The following is a 22,198-nucleotide window of genomic DNA, read 5'->3' on the forward strand; positions in this document are numbered from 1 at the left end:
TAGCAACCTAAATTAGCTTGGAAGAAGACCTCAAAGCTCAGGTGAGAACTGCAATGCAGCTCACACCTTCACTACAGCTTTTGAGATCCTGAGCAGAACACTCAGCTCCATTAGGCCAGGGCTTTTCACCTACAGAAACTATGAAATAAGAAAACTTTGCTGTTTTAAGCCACTCAATTTGTGGTAATTTGTTATGCAGCAACAAAGAGCTAATACACTGGGAGAAGGGCAAATTGCTCTTCTTTACTCCACTTTATGGCAGAGGAGGGACTAGGACCCAGGCATCCCAACATTTTTTGTTCTGTAATTTATCACCAGTAACTCTTTTTATCCCCTTGTTACTCTATTTAGCCTTGATTTACTCATAGCACCAAGCAAATTCCAATGGTGCTGGTTTTCCACTTCTCTCAAAACCTGTCTGTAATGCACTCAGCTCTTACTCCCTGCACAAGAATGCAGGATATGGTGAGGCCAAAACAGGAACAACAATGGAGCCATAGATAGGGGAGTCATACCACTATATTGTCAGTCGATAGCAGCTGGTCGAGACACAAAAGCAGACACCCGCCAGTACCCCAACGAGGGGTCTTCATGCACCCCAGTCTCGCTGGCGGCCTGGCGAAACACAGGAAATAGGATCAACACAATCCACACTCCACAATCCGCTTGCTAACAGCACTTGCTAGCCGCAATCTGCACTTGCTAGCATAGCCACGGCAGCCATATTAGTGGCCAATGGATAACTGGCTACAGCTGACAGCCAACTGGTTACAGCTGATGGCCATCTGATCACAGCTGATGGTCAGATCTACTACCTAAGCCAGCACCTTTCCACATGAGGTCAAAAGCCTGGAAACTACTCTCTGAAACTCCGTCCCTACATTGTGCTTATACAATTTTGATGCTTAAGCCCTGAAATTGAATTCACTAATTAGCAGCAGTCTGCTTTATGAAACTACCTCAATACCCAAGCATGTGTCAGTGAGTCTGTTGGTTTATCTTTCAGGAAGAGACTTCATCCCTATCACCCATTAGGCTGTTTGTAAACAACCAAGACCTCCATCAGTCTTTAATTAAAGCAGTATTTGCATGCATACAAGATCTCTGAATGTTCTTTTTTGTTTATCATTGGGGAAGCAAATTGCATTTATCAGAATCCATTCATTCTCCCAGTGTCACTGAAACACGGGATAATCTTGACTATATCAATTGCCCTAGGACTGGTAGCCGTGAAAAAAATACAGGTTGACTGCAGACTATCTTCAGGGGCAGTGGATATGATGCTGAAAAGATTAATAGAACTTATGTCATCATGTTTATGGGGCATAAAACCCCCAACTGTGGATTAATGGATATCTTGGTGAAAGAAATACATCTTCCCGCCTTTATGCCTTGATAAGTGATCTACAGTTGGCATCAATAGAAATATAGAGAGAGATTGACTTTAGAAGGTCAGCTTTTAAAAGACATTTTTGACCTCTAAGTCAATGAAAATAGATTTTTGTTGTTGACCAAGACAACTGTAACAGAAGACTTTCAACCTTAAAAAAAAAAAAAAAAAAAAATTGTATTGAAATACAACATACAGAAAAGAAAAGAACACAGAGCCTAAGTGCACTTCTTGATAGTGTTTTACAAACTGAACACATTCGTGGAACCAGCACCCAGATCAAAACACCAGCATCCCAGGACTTCCCCTCAGTCTCTTTTCACCACCCTTCACCCCAGAGTAATTGCTATACTAACTCATAACACTGTAGGTGATTTTGACTATTTCTCTAATGTTTTTTAACTTTATAGGAATGGAATCATACAGTGCATACTTTCTTTTTTATTTTTTTATTTTCTCTGGATTCTTGTATGAATGGATCATAATTTATTTACCTATTCTACCATTTTAGGCATTTAAGTAGCTTCCAATTTGGAGATATTACAATCTTGTAGCTATGAACATTGAGGTATGTATCTTTTTGTGAATGTATGTGCACATTTTCCCGGTGTGTACCTAGGAGTAAAATTGCTGGGTCCTAGGCTATGTGCAAATTCAGCTAATTTAGTATATACTGCAATATAATTTTCCAAAGTGGTTGCACCAATTTTTTCTTCCAAAAGCAGAATATGAAAGTTTTTGTTAATCCACAGCTTTGCCAATATTTAATATTGTCTTTTCATTAAAAAAAATAAACTTCTAATACATTTTAATTTACAGGCAGTATTGTTGTCTCTATTGTGAAACTATTAAGCACCCTATATGGAAATATCAGCACTGGGCTCCAAAGCCATTGTACTCAGCATAGTGTCAATGGATAATAAAATGACAGGTGGTAACAATAAATAACTCACACCCTTTATATAGCTCTTTTCTACTTTTCAAAAGCACTCAGGCTCCTCTATAATTCTGTTCAGGTCTTCTGGCAAACATAAAGGAAATTCTACCACCTAAAGAAATTAATTTTTGGTTCTGGAACAAAACATCCTTGAAAAATATCTGCTATATACTTACATTTTAGTCAAGTCTATTTGCCTAAACATATACTCTGCAAATATTTACAGAACTCATATCATGAGTTAGGACCTATGCCATGCTCTGGGAATAAAAATCAGCACCATCCAATTCTTCATAAGGTTCTGCTTCAGAATATGGGTTAGGACCAACAAAAGTTCATCTGGAAGGAAGGAATTGGAATTTTAGAATCCTTGACATGTACATACCTCCAAAAAGGAACACTGTTATTACTTTTTGCCCTTCATTGTGTTCCTCTACATGATATTCAATTATATGACATTAAAAATTATATTGGTTGGAGTTTAATCAAGGAAGCAGAAACTTGTGAGTGATATTATAATATGGGATTTGTTATAGGGATTAGATTTTGTACAATTGTGGGAGAAACTGAAGAAATAAATGTCCAGAAGGGATGGTTGGCTGAGCAGTGAAAAACCCATAACCAGGACCCATGAGAGGGAACTGGTGAAGACGTCTATGGAAAGCCATTGACCCCACATCTGAACAGGCCTAGAGTATGTCAGCAGGGCAGGTAATCAAGGGGCAGGTGAACAGGAAAGCTGGATGCAAAGTGGAAGAGACCAAAGACAAAGTGGAAGCCATGAGGGCAAACTAGAACCCATGGGGACTAACTGCTACATTCGCTGTCTCTCATGGCATGGAATCTCAAAGCTGCAATGCCCTGCAGAAGGGGCTTGCTGCCCTTGCAGCAGAGCAGCACCTATGCCCAGTGCAGGGCTCAGAGAACCTGAGGCAGAAGAACCGGCAGGAACTGGAGAAGCAGTGGGCCATCTGATGAGCCACACGTACATGACCTGCCCCAACCCTGGTGCCCGTCCACCTAGCACAATGGCCACAGTCATACTTCTTCCCGTCACATCTCATGGAAATTTCTCTGTGGCCACTCCTAACTCAGAACCATTCAGAGAAATGTAATTGCATCTTAACTAAGTTGACATGATACAAACTACTACAGTTGTAGACTATTACTGAGATTTTCAAAAAATAGAAAGAAGATGCAATTCAATCCTTTCTTTATAAAGACATAAAAGCTGGAGTCCATAGAGTCAATGGCTTCTCCAATGTCACAGAGCTAGTGACAGGTATAAAAACTCATTTCCATGTGTGTCCATTTGGGTGATAACACAGAAAGAACACTGAATGTGAAATTAGTTTGCCTGAAATTTTGCCACTAATTAATTACTTGTCCTTGGGGAAAAAATTCACTCAATTCTGGATTCAACTATTCTTGTGAGAGAATGGCACATAGCCTAGGTCCAACAAATTGAAAGTGCTCAATTAGTATCTAGAAAATAAATTAATAAACTTAGTCTCTCAAGAACAACCATTTTACAAAATTATTCTATAGCCTAAAATAGAAGAAAAATTAAAACCATGCTCCTGGGCCTGAATATTTAGGTATTTTTATATGTTCTCTTGAAATTTATCTGGGGCTAGAATGAATCTCCTGGACCCTTCCTCCTTTGCACAAGTCAGATTTCCAGTCTCTCAATCATGTAGCTATTAGACTTTTTCTATCCTTCTTGTCACCCCAGGTGAATTCTACTTGGTCCATTCAGTCTGAGCTTTTCAGCAGAAGACCATAGTCACAGAGCTGCAATAGCAAAAATCCAAGAAACAATGGCAATAGGATGAAGCTAGAAGAATGTCAGATTTCTAGGAATGTATTTTTATGTTTTGCTCACGAATCTGCAATTTGGTTACAGTTCAGCAGGAATAGCTCATCTCTGCTCCATGTGGCATCAGTTGGAGTAGCTCAAAAGTCTGAAGTCATCTAAAGGCTACTCACTTTCAGCTAGGGCTATTGGCTAGCACTTCCACACATGGATTCTCATGTGTCTCTCTGCTTCTATATGGCATGATGATTGGGTACACGAATGAGCCTCTTAAGAAGACCAGGTAACCCCTGAAGATCAACCCCTGTAGATCTTCCCTCCTACTGGGAACTTTGGGCTTGGCTAGTATGAATCTATACCCCACAGGCTGGGAGAGCAGAGGGCCTAGGTGGATCTTATCTTTTTGGGTTCTTTTATATCCTGCCATGTGTTTTCATCCCACTTCCCTTCCTACTTGCCATGGGAAATGCCTCACTTGATGGTTCCAGTCAATTGCCAGCTGCAGTTTGATAGACTAGTAATTACTAACTTACTGTACATTGTTTAAATATAGGAACTATATGGGTATTTACTTTCAAGACACAAAATTGAGTCACTGATTTAATATCAGATATACAGGAACTATTATGTGTACCCCATCTCTCTTATCTTTACCGTACGACTCTATGACTGTCTCAAAGAAACTCCTTACTTGCAGAAATTCTCTCAAAACAGAAAAAAAGAACTGCATACACATTTTCCTTTTGAGATGCCATTTACTTATTCCATAGTATCTACCAGATTAAAGTTATATTGACCTCATATAACTGTCAATTAGTTATATTTTATTTATGTTGAATTTCTGAGTATGTTAAGCTAAGATCAAGTGACTTTATGCAAGTTAAACTGCAAGAAGTTTTTCAGGCTGTATTCAAGTACTATCATGTTTGATAAATATATTTGTCTAACAAGGGTAGGATGAAACAGCTTTGTTTACTGACATACTTTATTGTCATTCTGCTGTACACCTTTCGTGTAGCTGTTTTATAAGATATAAAAAGTCTAGGCCTCCTGTCAGAACCTCAGATCTTATTTATAGCTTGCTGCGAAGTAGCTTATTGTCATTTATTACTTCCTATTTGATTTGTATAACATCTTTTCACCAAAGAGTCTGTGGGTTTACTTACATAAACAATACACACACACACACTTGAACTTCATACATTGCTCCCATATAGTTAGCAGTATAGCACCAAAAATCTGTAGGAGGCTTTTCCATTTCATTTTTGTTCCAAGACCATGTTCTGGCAAGGCAGTGGCCCTATATCCTTTCACTCTACATGTTTATTTTTCACCTCTAGGTGGATCGGATCATTTTCTGTGTCTTCTTAGAAGTCGACTTCAAAATCTACAAAAAGAAAATGAGCGAGTTTTTCCCTATAGGTGAGTAAAGCAATTTGTTTCCTTTGGAATTGAGGAATGAAAAACTGGAGACATCACTTATATTTCTATTTCATTTCTCATCTTAAACACTGTTACAAATGCAATCTTCATGAACCGGTCACCCTGGCAACTTATATCATAGGTTTTAAGAACTCAAGGAGGTGACAGGAAATCTAGCCCTAGACTTCTCTGTCCCACAAGGTCACTGTGCTGTCTTGGGGAAGTCAATTTATCTCGTGAGTCTCAATTCATCACATCAAAAGTGACAGACTTGACCAAATGACTTCTAAAGTCTCTTCTTCTGATGCTAAATTGCATGATTTGTGATTTCTTCTCCACACTTATAAGTTGTCCAGGCCTGTATCCACCATGTTAACTTTGGTGGAAAATGTGAGGAGTCTGTTTATGTTTGTAGCCAGAAATCAAACTGTCCCTGCGTTCAGTCCCTATTCCCCCCAATTTTCTGGGCCCAGATTACAATGAAAATAGCAGCACTTTCTAGGGAAATCTGAAAAAGGTAGTCATTCATCTTAGTTCACACTTATTTTGAGAATGTAGGTGGGGAATAAAACACTCAGAGTTATTAAAGAAACTCGAGTAATGAATTTACATCAATTGAATGTGCCATTAGTTGGATCTCATTAATTTGAACATTTCCCCCCACTGTCCCTGTTCCAGCCTGTGAAGGCTGAGGCTTGTTTAATACCTTGTTATTTTTATGTTGCCATTAAAGTCACAGCGCCCAAAGCACTTTTCTCAGCCTTGGTAAGAATGGCTTCCAGGAAATTTCAAGCTATGGTGAGCATTAATGGTGCCTGCCTTTCAGAGAGCTTCCTTTGAGGATTTCATGTCATTTTGAAGTGGCTTTTCATGTACCTGGTGACTCTGGTAGGTAGGAAAGAGTGAGTGGAGAATGCTGGTGCACAGTCAAGCTCTTATGCAGTCAATCAAAGCCACACAGTAAAGAGGACACCCCCACCTGCAGATCAGGGTAGGATGCAGTAGGTGTCACGAACAACTACAGGCTGCCACTGGAGAAACTCAGCTCTGTGCTGGTGTTCCAAGTGGACTAAGTCCTTCTGGGTAATTTGAAGACTTTCTCTCTAATTCTATAATTGAAAGGTAGATCTGTGAAGTATATTTAACTTGGAGCTTTATAGTATTTCCCTAACTGGAACATACATAAATTTGGAAAGACTCCCATGTCATAAAGAAGAGGATTGTGTTTGTGGTCTTTTCTCCTTTTCCTTCATTTTTCCTTCTCCTTCTTCTCTTTGTTTTTTCACCTTTCTTCATTTTTTTAAAGCAACTCAGTATTGAAGGACTTAATAATTATTTAATAGGTATCTGTTGCTATGAGTTGAATTTAGTAAATTCTTCTCCCCATAACTCAATGGCTAATTTTTTTCTGTTTCAATCTCTTTCTTTCATTTTTTCTCTTTGTTTCGTGTATAACCACAGTGAGCTGATTGTACATGCATTTCTGAACTTTTAAGTATTCTTAAAAGAAACTATTTATATAAAAACTGTGACTCACCATGGTTTGTAATGCAAGTATTCTCATGTTTTGTCAATATCACAACACATTTTTGTAAGATTTTATAAATTTTGGACTCCTTGAGATGTTTAGAAATGATGACATAATTTTCATTTTTCATGTTTCTAAGATGAAAATTTGATTTCATTCTAACAGAAGATAAAAAATAATTGCATAAGTATGATCCATTGATATTAAAATAAATCTGTCCATCAGCAAGTATTTTCAATGATGGAAAGCCAAAAGTCATACAACAATTTTAAAAAATGGGAAAGATTTATTGGTTTAGAACATATTAATAATTATGCAAATAAATTATTGTTTGAAAAATTGCTATTCTAAATAATTCCAAAATGTATTTTAGTACTTGAGAGAGTGAAATAATAATAAAATTATCTTCAGCTTTACATCAACACTTTGAATCATGGCATGTTCATGAAATTATTTCCAGCGCATTTTGTAATATAGTAAGTGCATTTTTAAAATAAATGTCAAAATCCTCTAAAATTTTTGAGCATTTCTGCAATGCTGAGGCAACAGCCATTTGTAAATTCTCATTATGTGATATGAAATAAAGGTAATCTCTAATGCAATATGTGACTACTAATATAGATGATATACATTACCTGTCCATGATTTGAATTTATGATTAATTTATAACCATACCATCTTTGATTAGAATATAATTTTTCCGACTTACCATATATTCCCCATAAACTGATCAATTCAGAGTATCTCTTGCTAGTCTTCTTAACCCTTCCAAATGCAATAATGATAATAGTTTAGGGAAAGAATTTTTATATTAAACCAAATATCTGTGTTTGGTGATATTTTAATCCCATTATCTTTAAATTTCATAATTAGGAATCTGAGACAAAATGTATGAGAAAACAATACAAGTTAGACTAGAAAAGATAATAGTAAAGATATAACGCATGCATAACTACTACCTAATATTATTGATAAGAGTAATAGCTAACATTTATTGGACTGCTTTCTGTAAGTCAGATACATGGGCTAAATCACTGAATCTTCATGGTAACTCTAACAAAATGGGTACTATATAAACCTTACTTTTTAATTATAGACAACAATACATTCGTGAGAAAAATAAGGCATACAGCTAGGCAACAATAGAGCTATATTGTAAAATTGATAATGCCATCTGTCATTGTGCAAATGATAATAGGTTAGTTTCCTCAGAGCATCTTCAGAGAAGATGGGTTCAACTACTAGGATGGATTTGGAGCACTGGGGAAGTGTTATTCCTAATTTCATCTGCTACCCATTATTTTTCAAAACTGCTCTGCTTCCTTTTCTCCTCAAACCTGTAAATGTCCTCATGGAATATTATCTAATATTGAGTCAAGTTGGTACTTTATCATAAATCTCAAAATCAAATTCCATCCAAGTAATCCAATCAGTGTGGTGCTGTTACCTGCAGGTGAGCAGGAAAGTACTCACCAGGAAGTCAAAGACCTTACAGAAGGACCATGGAGGAAGATGTTAAAGTGACTATATTAGCTTGCTAGGGCTGCTGTAACAAAATACCACAGACTGCATGGCTCGAATAATTGAAATTTATTTCTTCACAGTTCTGGAGGCTACAAATCCAGAATCAAGGTGTCAGTAGGGTTGGTTTCTTTTGAGGTCTCTCTAGTTGGTTTCTAGATGGCCATGTTCTCCCTGTGTCTTCATGAGGTCTTCTTTCTGTGTGTCTGTGTCCTAATCACCACTTTTTATGAGGAAACCAGTCATGTTCAAGTAGGGCCCACCCTATTGACCACACTTTAATTTAATTATCTATTTGAAGACTCTATCTCCAAATACAGTCATAGACTAAGGTACTGGGGCTTAGGATTTCAACATATATATTTTGGGGAGGAACAAAACTCACCCTTAACCAGGTCCATCATGGAAATGCTGTAGGAACCTCAAAGGAACAAAACTAGCAACAAATTTTTTGCATCAGTTTTATATCTTGCTATGAGTGAAAGACATTTGACTTTTTCCTTCCAGATGTATTATTTAGAAGTCTAGTGTGGCTGTTTTATGGTATTACTATATACTTCAGTTGTAAAGAATTTATAGTTACAGTATACAATTATATAGCCTACAGCAAATAATGTTTGTATGATTCAATTCAGAAATCTTTGTTGTGATATAAAAGGTTTGTATTTTTTAGTGTGTAGGATTTATTGTGTGTAATTTTCATCAATTTGGAATATACAAGTCTTTTTTTTTATTAGAGAATAAGTCCTACTAGAGAATTTAGGGGTATTAATTTTCCTCCAAAAATATGTCAAATTTACAGTTTTGGAACTATATCAAAGAATCCTGATGTTGGAAACTTGAGAGATATCATTGTCAAACCCACTCCCTCTCCCCTTTAGGGAAGCCAACATTTGTTTACTTCAGTGGTTCTCCAGTAGGTGATTTTGAGACATTTGTTGTTTCCACACTGCAGAAAGTGAAGGGCTACCAGCATCTAGAGGGTGGAGGTCAACGATGCAGCTAAACATCCTATAATGAACATGACATCCTTCCACAACAAAGACTTACCCAGCTACAGATGTCACAGCGCAGAAATTGAGAAGCTCTGGTCTGTTAGAACCATACCTCTCTTACTATTCAGGCCACCAAGGCTGACTTTGCCTTTGGATGGGGTTTATTCCAAAGGGTTCTACCTGCTCATATCTTACCCAAACATATCTGTCTAGCTGGGTTTGGAAACGCTAGCTTCCTAGCTTCATATCCTCCTCCTCATCTAGACTTCTGGGTTTTCCCTCTTACCACTTCCTCTGTACCCACAGATTTCTATGTGTTGACCTCTGTTAACCATGTTACCTCTCCAACAACTGCCGTGTTCTCCTGGTTCCAACCCACTCCTGGTATAAATCTACTATTGCCCATGACTCTAGTGTATGACGCTAAGGAAATATGACTGTTCTATATACACTTTATACACCTAATGTTTAAGTGTGGAGGTAGAGGCTAATATACAGAGCAAGGAAGAACAAATTCACCCATTATTCTCTCCACTCCACACACCTTAAGCAAAGCTTATTTCTTCTTTGGTTAAAAGTTTTCACTTTTATCAGTAATCATTGGTTCACTGACCACTGGTTGATAACATTAATCTTATGAGCTCACAAATATGTTTGGATTTTAGAAGTCTTCAACCCCCTATCAATATCCAATCTCAACTGATTCATTCACAATGAAAACACTTATGACTAATAATTTATCCATATTCTCTTTATTTTGTAACCCTGAAAGCAATGAGTTTTGTCAGTTTTTTTTCCCCAGGTAGGAAATTTATATAACTTAGATAAAATACTTGTATCCACTGATTAATAGTTAAATATAATTACTATGTATCTTTTAAATAGTAACTAGATGAGAAAACTGATGAGATAGGAAAATTATTTCAGGATGCAGATGTGATCATCCCAAACATGCCACTTGTCTCTAAGGGGTGTATTTCCTTTTGACAGAAAATTCCATTCATGTTTATGAGTGCAATTCAAAGGATCTACAAGATGCTGGAAATTTCCCTTTGTTCTTGATAAACATAGCAAAATAATGAGCCAATTGACCTATTAACATTTTGGGGGATTTTCTCAAGTACAACGTAAAATGATAAACCTTATAAAGTTGCAAGAAGATTCAGTGCCTTAAAAATGAGCTTGAGATGATGTCATAGAAATGGCAGCATGAGGTGAGCCTCTTGAAATCTCCCCTGGAATTTACAACAAATTGAACAGATATAATTCCACAAAGGACTCCCTGTGCAGTGGACAGGCAAGACTAAAAGACATGCAATTGAAATCATCTAAAGGTGGGCAAATTGGGTGAGTGGGTGAGGAGGGGCTCATGAAGCACAGAGACGAGGACTGTGCAGGCGCTCCCTGCATTCCAGAGCTACAGTAGTCACAGGAGAGGGAAGAATTTGGACAGCTAGTGCACTCCTTAGAGCCCACAGTCCTGCCTGAGGGATCAACATATAACATGCTGAACTCAACACTCGTGGCAGAAATCTCGGAGCAAAGACTGAGGGAAGAAGGGTGAAAACAAAGGTTGAAGCCTCACTGCCAAGCAGAGGGTGGAAGACACAGGCACGGAGACTAGCTGCTCCTTCTCCACCCTCCCAGAGCATGACAAATTCCCACCTGCCTGGTGCTAGAAGCGGACAGGTAGCAGTGTCAGATCAAAAGAACAGAATATTTACAGTTCTGAGAACTGTGTCCTGCAACAATGGATTCATAGAGCACCTAGTTCCAGTGAAGGGAAGAGAGCCTTGGGTACAGGACTGGCTATGCTGGTTGTCCCCGCCATTGCTCAGAGCCACCTTTCACAACCCACCCCATCTCTGCCCCCACCTATCTAGGCAGATCCTTGCAGGTGTAAACAGAGCTGCTGAAACACAAAAGCCCTGAAAGTGGTGCAGGGAGAGCTTCTAAACTTCAGAAGCTCTCCACATCCTCCAACAGAGGTGGTGCCCTGAGACCCAGGCAACCTGCTCACAGAGGGTATGCACACCTTCCAGGGAATCCCTCCATTGTGTGAGAAGCCAGACAGTACAGAGAAAATATAACACTACAACGTGTGATAGAATAAAAAGTGCACTTGGAGAGAAAATAAAGTATTCTACCAACACCTACTGGAAAGCAAACGAAAGACCACTTCCCACCAAACTGTTGCAGAACTCACTCTTGTAGGTGCCTAGAAAGATAAATAATAATTCATTAATTGCCATGAAAAACCAAGGTGAAAAGGCAGTTCAGAAATAAAATCAAAAGTCTCCAGAAAATGAACTTAAAGACATGGAAATATGTGACTTAAATAACAGAGAATTCAAGATTGCAGTTCTTAAAAAACTCAGCAGATAGAAGAAAACACAATCAAAGAACAACACGAACATTTTACCGAAGAGATTGAAATTTTAAAAAAGAACTCAATGAAAGAAATGAAGAACAAAACAGCCAGCTTAGGTAACAGAGCTGACCAGATGGAGGAAAGAATAAGTGACATCGAAGATAGAAATCTGGAAATGACACAGATGGAAAAAGAGAGAGACTTGAGAAATAAAATAAATGAAAGAACTCTGTGAGAACTTTCGGACTCCATCAGAAAGAGCAATATAAGAATAATGGACCTACCAGAAGGAGAAGAAAGGGCAAAGGGAACAGAGAGTATATTCAAACAAATAGTTGGTGATAACTTCCCAAACTTGTAGAAAGAACTGGATCCTCAAATCCAAGAAGCAAATAGAACACCTAGTTACCTCAATCCCAACAGGTCTTCTGCAAGGCACATTGTATTGAAGTTGTCAAAAATTAACGACAAAGAAAGAATCCTCAAAACAGCTGGGGAAAAAAAAATGGTAATCTACAAAGGAAAGCCCATTAGATCATCATAAGATTTTTCAGCAGAAACTCTACAAGCCTGGAAGAAGTAGACTCAAATATTCAAACTATTGAAAGAGAGAAATTATGAGCCAAAAATAATATTCCCAGCAAAGATATCCTTTAGGTCTGAAGGAGGAATAAAGACCTTTCCAGACATACAGAAGCTGAGAGAATTGTCTAACACGTGACCTGCACTACAAGAAATACTGAAGGAGGCTATTCAACCTGAAACAAGCAAAAGAATAAAAAAAAAAAAAAACATGAATAGTATTATGAACAGACTAATAGAAGCAGAAAATGGCAACCCTTACACCAAATAAGGCACTATAAACTTAAATATAACATACCAGGTAAAGAAGGGAAAAAAAAAAAAAGAAAAACAACAACACTTAAAAAAAGAGAAGAGACAACTTGCTACTGCAGTGAAGAAATCACCTCACAGCATAAATAGGGATAATTCGTGACAACCAAAACATAAAAGGGGAGAGAGAAAAGGTCTGAACTGGCACAAGGGAATGGAGAAAGTAAGCATGCTGAAGAAAATGGAATACTCTAAATATGAAACTTTCTTTCACATAAACTTAATGGTAACCACTCAAAAAAAAATCCAGAACTGAAATATATAACATTAAAAAAAAAAAGAAACAGAGGGAAAAATCATAAAATACCACTACAATGAAATAATAGACAGCAACCAAAAGGCAAAGAAACAATGGAAACACAGTCCTACCAGAAAACCACAGATAGAATGATAGACGATATTCATACGTCAATAATCCCTAAATGTAAATGGACTGAACTCACCAATAAAAAGGCACAGAGAAGCAGATAGGATCAAAATACTAAACACAACCATATGCTGCCTCCAAGAAGCACACCTCAGCTACAAGGACAAATGCAGACTCAAAGTAAAAGGGTGGAAACTGACACTCCAAGCAGGTGGTATCCAGAGAAAATCAGATGTAACCATACAGATATCAGATGAAACAGACTTCAGAATAACATGGTAACAAGAGACAAAGATGGACATTTCATAATGATAAAGAGGACTACACAACAAGCAGACATAACAGTCATCAATGTTTATGCCCCCAATCATGGAGCATCGAACTATCCAAAGCAACTATTAACAGAACTAAAGGGAGAAATTGACCAAAACACAATTATAGTAGGGGACCTAAATACATCATTGACAGCTGTGGATAGATCATCCAAACAGAAAATAAACAAAGAAATATCAACCCAAAATGACACATTAGATGAAATGGACATAATTGACATTTATAGAGCACTTCATCCTAGAACAACAGACTATATATTATTTTCTAGTGCACATGGAACAGTCTCAAGGATAGACCATATATTGGGGCATAAAACTAGCCTCAGCAAATTTAAGAAGATTGAAATCATCCCAAGCATATTTTCTGATCACAAGGCTTTGAAATTGGATATCAGCTGCAAAAAGAAAGCAGGAAAAACCACAAACATGTAGAGATTAAACAACATACATTTAAAGAATGACTGGGTCAAAGAAGAAATAAGAGGAAAGATCAAAAGATACCTAGAAACAGTTGAAAATGAAAATACATCCTATTAAAATATTTTGGGATGCAGCAAAAACAGTTTTAAGAGGAAAATTTATATCATTACAGGCCTATCTCAAGAAACATGAAAAATCCTAGATAAATAACCTTGCAGAATTAGAAAAGGAATTAGAAAAAGAAGAGCAAATGAAACCTAAAGTCAGCAAAAGGAAGGCAACAATAAAAATCAGAGCAGAACTAAATGAAATAGAGAACAAAAAGACAAAAGAAGAAATTAATGCAACAAAGATCTGGTTCTTTGAAAACATTAATAAAAATGAAAAATCCTTGGCTAAATTCACTAAAATAAAAAGAGAAAATACACAAATACACAAAATCAGAAATGAAAGAGGGGAAGTTATCACAGATGCCACAGAAATACAAAGGATCATCCAAGAATACTCTGAAGGGCTATATGCCACCAAATTCAATAACCTAGAAGAAATGGACATGTTCTTAGAAATATATAGCCTTCCTAGTCTGAATCATGAAGAATTGGAAAATCTAAATCTGATCACCAGTAAGGAAATTGAATCAGTAATCTGAAACCTTCCAAAAGCAAAAGTCTGTGACCAGAGGTTTCACTAGTGAATTCTACCAAACATTCAGAGGATTTAATACCAATCCTACTGAAACTCTTCCAAAACATTGAAGAAGAGACAATACTCCCTAGCTCATTTTATGAGGCCAGCGTTGCCCTGATACCAAAACTTGGTAAGGATAATACAAAAAAAAGAAAATTACAGACCAATATCTCTGATGAATACAGTTGCAAAAATCCTAAACAAAAATATAGCAAATGGAATGCAGCAATGCATTAAAAAGACTATACATCACGGCCAAGTGGGGTTCATTCCAGGGGCACAGAGATGGTTCAACATATGCAAATCCATCAATGTGATACACCACATAAACAAAATAAAGAACATAAATCATATGATTATATCAATAGATGCAGAAAAAGCGTTTGACAAGATGCAACATCCATTTATGATTAAAACACTTAATAAAATGGATATAGAAGGAAAATACCTCAACATAATAAATGCCATATTTGACAAACCCTCAGCTAATACCATAATTAATAGTGAAAAACTGAAGTCCTTTGCTCTACGTTCAGGAACATGACAGGGCTGACCCCTTTCACCTCCAATTTTCAACATAGTATTTATTGGAAGTCCTAGCCAGAGCAATCAGACAAGAGAAAAGAATAAAATGCATCCAGGTAGGGAATGAAGGAGTTAAATTGTCACTTTTTGCAGATGACATGATGCTATACAGAGAAAACCCTAAAGACTCTACCAAAAAGCTATTAGAAACAATAAACGAATATGATAAATTGTCTACTACAAAATCAATGTACAAAAATCCATTGCATTCCTATATACTAACAATGAAACCTCAGAAAATGACATAAAAATAATAATTCATTTTGCAACTGTAATAAAAAGAATAAATTACCTAGGAATAAACTTACCCAAAGATATGAAAGACCTATACACTTAAACCTATAAGACATTTTTAAAAGAAATTTAAAAAGACACAAAGAAACAGAAACATTCCATGTTCATGGATTGAAAGAATCAACATAGTTAAAATGGCCATATTACCCAAAGCAAAATTCAGATTTAATGCAATCCTCTTCAAAATCTCAATGGCATTTTTTTAAAGAAATACAACCAAAATATCATCAGATTTGTATGGAACCACCAAAGACCCCGAATAGCCAAAGCAATCCTAAGAAAGAAGAACAATGCTGGAGGTATCACACTCCCTGACTTCAGCTTGTACTACAGAGCAAAAATAATCAAAACAGCATGGTATTGGCAGAAAAACAGACACACAGACCAATGAAATAGAATCAAGAACCCAGTAATAAGCCCACATAGATATGGGCAGATAATTTTAGACAAAGAAGCCACAAATATACAATGTAGAAAAGACAGTCACTTCAATAAGTGGTGCTGGGAGAAGTGGAAAGCCACATGCAAAAGAATGAAATTAGACTGCTGTCACTGTGTACCAAAATTAATTCAAAATGGATCAAGGACCTAAACATAAGACCTGAAAAATAAACTGCATGGAATAAAACATAAGTACTAAACTTATGGACCTAGGGTTCAAAGAGCATTTTATGAATTTGACTCCAAAAGCAAGGGAAGTAAAAGCTAAAATAAATGAATGGAACTATACCAAACTAAAAAGCTTCTGCACAGCAAAAGAAACCATCGACAAAATAAAGCAAAACCAACCAAATGGGAGAAGATTTTTGCAAACACCTGTGATAAGGGACTATTATCCAAAATATATAAGGAACATATACAACTCAACAACAAAAAACAGCAATCCATTTAAAAAAAGGGCAGAGGACCTGAATAGACAATTCTCCAAAAAGGACATACAAATAGTCAATAGATATATGAAAAATTGCTCAACCTTCCAAATCATCAGAGAAAAACAAATAAAAACCACAGTGAGATATCACCTCACACCATTTAGAATGGCTATCATCAACAAGACAAATAGTAACAAGTGTTGGAGAGGGTGTGGAGAAAAAGGAACCCTCATACACTGTTGGTGGGAATGCAGATTGGTGCAGCTGCTATGGAAGGCAGTGTGGAGATTCCTCAAAAAATTAAAGATAGAATAGGCATATGACACAGCAATCCATCTCTTAGGTATCTACCCAAAAAATCTAACAACATTTATCCATAAAGATATATGTGCTCTGATGTTCATTGCAGCTTTATTTACAGTGGCCAAGACATGGAAACCAACTAAAGTGTCCTTCGATATACGATTGGATAAAGAAGTTGTGGTATATATACACAATGGAATACTATTCTGCCACAAGAAAAGGTGAAATAGTGCCATTTGCAATAACGTGGATGGATCTTGAGATTATAATGCTAAGCGAAATAAGTCAGTCAGAAAAGTAGAGAGCCATATGATTTCACTGATATGTGGTATATAAAACTAAAAACAACACAAGAACAAGACAAACAGATGAAACAAAAACTCATAGACACAGACAATAGTTTGGTGGTTACCAGTTGGTAAGGGGGAAAGGAGGGTGGTAGAAGAGGGTAAAGGGGTTCAAATATATGGTGATGGAAAGAGAACTGACTCTTGGTGATGAACTCACAATGTGATGTATAGATGATGTATTACAGAATTGTATACCTGAAATCTATGCAACTTGGCTAGAAATTGTCACCCCAATAAACATTAATTTAAAAAAAAATGAGCTTCGGAAATGGTACGTGCATAAAAAAATACATGTATAACAAGCATTAACTTGTAGTAGATAAAATTATTACATATAGGAATTATAAATAAATTTGTAAATTACAACTTCAGTGGAAATGTGTTTTTTTTTCCCTTAAAGAGATTTATTTCTACATAACACAAAGGATGTTGCATGAAAAATCAAAGCTTAGTCAAGTTTGAGAATTATACCTTGGCAACCTGTTAAATATTTAAACATATCTCGATGACTGGCTAAGTTGCATAAATTCTATTCAAATATTGACAGATATGTTATTAATTTATTTTATTTGATTATGTAGTCATATTTAGGTTTATGCTTTTTACTTTTTATATATAAATCACCATAGAGAATATCCCCCAATTTTTATTTTGATTAGGCTTGTCACATCTTTTAACACATCTATTATTTTTTAAACAACAACAACAAAAAATCAAGAATCTCCTCAATCAAGTTTCAGTTATTTCACCTATTAATAGTCTTCCAAACATGAATTAAATATCATTGATATAAATGTATTTTATTTACTTTCCTAACCATGTGTTTCTGTCATTTAATTCTGTCTGTCTAAATTATACACATTCTTGCAAGGCAGCTTCAGGTGGATTTTTATATTATGCTTTCTTTTTCGACCTCCTTGTCTTGTCTCACCAATGAAAAGGTAATTTTGTGGATGACAGAGATTATTTATTATATTCCATGACACTTCCATCACCTGGAAAATTTCTAAATATGTGGTAGGTATTTAATAATAATAAACACAAAACTACCCTGAGCTTAACCTGAAACACTGTTTAAGTTTTCTCATGGAAAATGTAAAATTTTTTCCAGAAATTATAAGTATTGTTATATAGTATAGCTAGATGCAGGTACAGCACTTCTTTTCATAAATGTTTCACCTTCCATAGAAAAGAAAGAATATTTATTTAAAAAGATTTTAGTTATATCCCCTGACAAATGGTCATACTAGGTCTGACAATTAAGTTCACGGACTTGCAACCATGTGCTTACATTTGCAGCACTGTACAAACAGCTCGATAAGGTTTCATAACCTTGGTATATGAGTGTCTCACAGCTGTGTTTGTGTCGATGTGTGATGGTGTCCTTCTGAGTGGTGTTCATTATTGTTGTTATGTGTTTTTGTGTGCTGTCATGAGAATGTCTGAGCTTGAATTGGAACAATGAACAAACATCTCATTTCTTGTTAAACTTGGCGAGAGTGGAAGTGAAATCAGAGACATGTTAGCTAAAATTTATGGGGATAATGCCATGAAGAAAACCGCAGTGTACAAATGGATTAAACATTTTTCCGAGGGGAGAGAACACATCACTAATGAAGAGAGGTCAGGGCTGCCAGTAATGAACAGAACTGATGGAAACATTGTAAAAATTTATTGAGTTGTGCATCAAGATCATCGGTTGACTGTGAGAAGCATAGCAGACCAAGTAAACATCAATAAAGAAACAGTTCATTGCAGCTTTATTTACGGTGCCAAGACACGGAAACAACTAGAATGTCCTTCAATAGATGAATGGATAAAGAAGCTGTTATATATATACACCGTGGAATACCATTCGGCCATAAGAAAAGATGAAATAGTACAATTTGCAACAACATGGATGAATCCTGAGATTATAATGCTAAGCAAAATAAGTCAGACAGAAAAAGTAGAGAACCATGTGATTTAACTGACATGTGATATATAAAACTGAAAACAACAAAAGAACAAGACAAACAAATGAAGAAACAAAAACTCATAGAGATAGACAATAGTTTACTGGTTACGAGAGAATAAGTGGGGAGAGGGTTTCTAGAAGAGGGTAAATGTGGTCAAATATACGGTGATGGCAGGAGAACTGACTCTGGGTGGTGAACATATAATGTGAGGTATAGATGATGTATTACTTAGTTGTACTCCTGAAATCTATGTAACTTTACTAACAATTGTCACCCCAATAAACTTTAAATAAAAAAAAGAAAAGAAAATCTTAACTGAAAATCTTGGCATGAGAAAAGTGTGTGTAAAAATAGTCCTGAAGGAGCTCACTGATGATCAAAAGCAAAGGAGAGTTGAAGTTTGCCAAGAACTTTTGGAGAGGCAGGATGATGTTTCGGGCCATGTTATCACTGGTGATGAAACATAGGTGTACCAATACAACCCTGAAACAAAGTGTCCAAGTTCACAATGGAAGTCAGCCAATTCTCCACGACCAAAAAAATTCCATAAGTCTAAATCAATGTTGCTAAACTTTTTTGATATCAAAATGATGTTGCTAACCGTTTTTTTGTTATCAGAAGGAATTTGTACCAACTGGACAAACAGTTAACCAAGTTTACTATTTAGAAGTGCTTAAAAGGCTATGTGAAAAAGTTAGACCACCTGAACTTTTTGCCAACAATTCATGACTCTTGCATCACGACAATGCACCATCTCACAGGGCACTGCCTGTGAGGGTTTTTAGCCAGTAAACAAATAACTGTATTGGAACACCCTCCCTACTCACCTGATCTTGCTCCCAAAAACTTCTTTTTTTACCCGAAGATAAAGGTAATATTGAAAGGAAGACATTTTGATGACATTCAGGACATCAAGGGTAATATGATGTCAGTTGTGATGGCCATTCCAAAAAAAGAGTTCCAAAATTCCTTTGAAGGGCGGACTAGGCACTGGCATTGGTGCATAGCTTCCCAAGGGGAGTACTTCGAAGGTTACCATAGTGATATTCAGCAATGAGGTAGTTAGCACTTTTTCTAGGATGAATTCGCGAGCTTAATGGTCAGACCTCATACTTTAAAAAAATTTTACCTGGATCTACTCTTTAAAAGTTAGCAAGAGAAAGTAGTCACATTACCTCTTCTTCATCCCCCCTCTCAATGATTCTGCAAGTTTCTCTCATCCACCATCATTCATTATCTTTCTGCCCATCAAAAAACAAATAATTTATTATATACCTACTGTGTGCCCAAGGCTTTCATCACTGCTGCATTTAAGGTATATTTCTTACAATATAGCTGAGAGACAAGTATCATGTAGATCAGTTGGAAGACAGTATTCGCAAATGATCAAGTATAGCACTGGTACGGTCACAGTACCCAGGAATTCAGTCAAATGTATATGAGGATCAGGGCAGTTAGAGTACATTTCATGAACAATGTTGCACTGGCAGTAATCTTTAAAGGATGAGCAAGAGCAGAGAAATGATGCCAAATGTTATGTAGGTGACATAGAGGACGAAGGGCAGTTCAGATAGAAGGATTTGTGAAATCAGTGTGCTTATGTCCAATTGGTGAATCTCTAACTGAGAAGTGGTGACACTCATCACCACGTAAGTAGCAGTTGGTGCTAAGAGTAAGTCTTTGACTGGAATGGTAAAATGACAGACCCTATATTTAAGAAGGATTAATTCAGCCCAACAATAACCCTATGGCATAGGTTCATCATCCACTTTTATTGGGATAGATATGAACAGAGACTGAAGAAAGCTCAGTAAATTGCCCAAAGTCACACACTTGGGTATTTTTTTTTTTAATTAAATTTATTGGGGTGATATATTCCAAAGCTTTTCTACTACGTAATGCTTCTTCCTATAGCAATCCTGAAATTATGGACAATTGCTTGAAGCTAGACTTTCTCAAAAACAAACAAACAAACAAACAAAAACACCCAGCCACATATTGCCTATTTGCAGTAATAGTTAGTGCTGGAGCTTCTGAAAAGAGATTGTGCCTTGTGCCTTCAACCATATGGCACAGCCTCATGTCCTCTTTATTTCCTCTCTTACTTGCTCCTCAATTATAAGTTTTCCAAGAACAATAATGAAGCACAGGGTGCAGTGATCCGCCAAGATTTTCTCTCGTCTTGTCATGTCAGCACAATGATAAGAAGACAACGTTTGAAGGTAGTATTGGTGACAAGGATGGTTAAGATCTGAAAAAGGTAACCAACAACTCATGAAGAGCTCAATACATGGTCAAAACATCTGTGTGTAGGGAGAAAACCACTGGGTTTGTCATCACAAGAAATAGTTTCTATTCCTGTTACAACCATCTTAGAACTGTGTGACTTTGCACAAACTGCTTAACCTTTCTATGCCTTAGTTTGGTCGTATGCCAACATAGTAATTGGCCAATTCCAAATAGAATGAATAACAATGTAAATAAATATTCACAAGCATTATAAATTTTAAAATATCCATGTTTATTTCTTATGCAATATAAAAGGAGGTATTTCAATTATTGTGACTATATATATATATGTATGTATATATATATATATATATATATATATGTATATATATACACATATATATATAAACTTCTTATTACAAAAGTAGTACAAATTTGTAATAAAATCAGACAATTGAAAAGAAGTAAATGCAAACCATCTCCTGTCCTATAGTCCAGAGATAAATTAGATTTTGTTGTCTATCCTTCAAGTCTTTTGAAATGAAAAATGAAACAAAAAACTAACATAAAACAAATACAGTCTTATAACTTGCTGTGTGTTACCTATCACAAATCATGAACATTTTTTCCCTATCATTATAAATTATTTCATAACATAATTTTAATAGACCCAGTGTTCACCCAAAACTATATTTTGAATTGTGGAATTATTATTTTAAATTATTCTCTATCCATTTATAAATAATACCAAAATATTAAGGCATGTGTTTTGCAGATTTTCGAAAGAGAAGTAAATTTCTTTTATGAAAAATGTTGTTGATCAAAACATGGTGTATCATTCCTCTGCTTAAAGTTGTTTAATTTTCAGGATAAAATTTAAATGTTTCAACTTGGTGTATTAATCAGGATTCTACAGAAAATACAACC

The 22,198-nt window shown here is 36.2% G+C and overlaps 1 protein-coding gene across 4 annotated transcripts in view; it reads left to right on the forward strand.

The window, feature by feature from the left end:
* Positions 1-22,198, forward strand: part of MACROD2 (mono-ADP ribosylhydrolase 2) — a 2,106,080-nt gene that overhangs the window by 1,912,464 nt on the left and 171,418 nt on the right. For all 4 annotated transcript variants that reach the window (XM_074317443.1, XM_074317442.1, XM_074317444.1 and 1 more), the window contains exon 9: positions 5,484-5,565. In XM_074317443.1, coding sequence (XP_074173544.1) covers positions 5,484-5,565 — 82 coding nt within the window. The remainder of the gene's footprint in view (positions 1-5,483; positions 5,566-22,198) is intronic.

The sequence above is a fragment of the Rhinolophus sinicus genome, linkage group LG13, assembly GCF_036562045.2.
Source record: "Rhinolophus sinicus isolate RSC01 linkage group LG13, ASM3656204v1, whole genome shotgun sequence".
Classification (NCBI taxonomy): domain Eukaryota; kingdom Metazoa; phylum Chordata; class Mammalia; order Chiroptera; family Rhinolophidae; genus Rhinolophus; species Rhinolophus sinicus.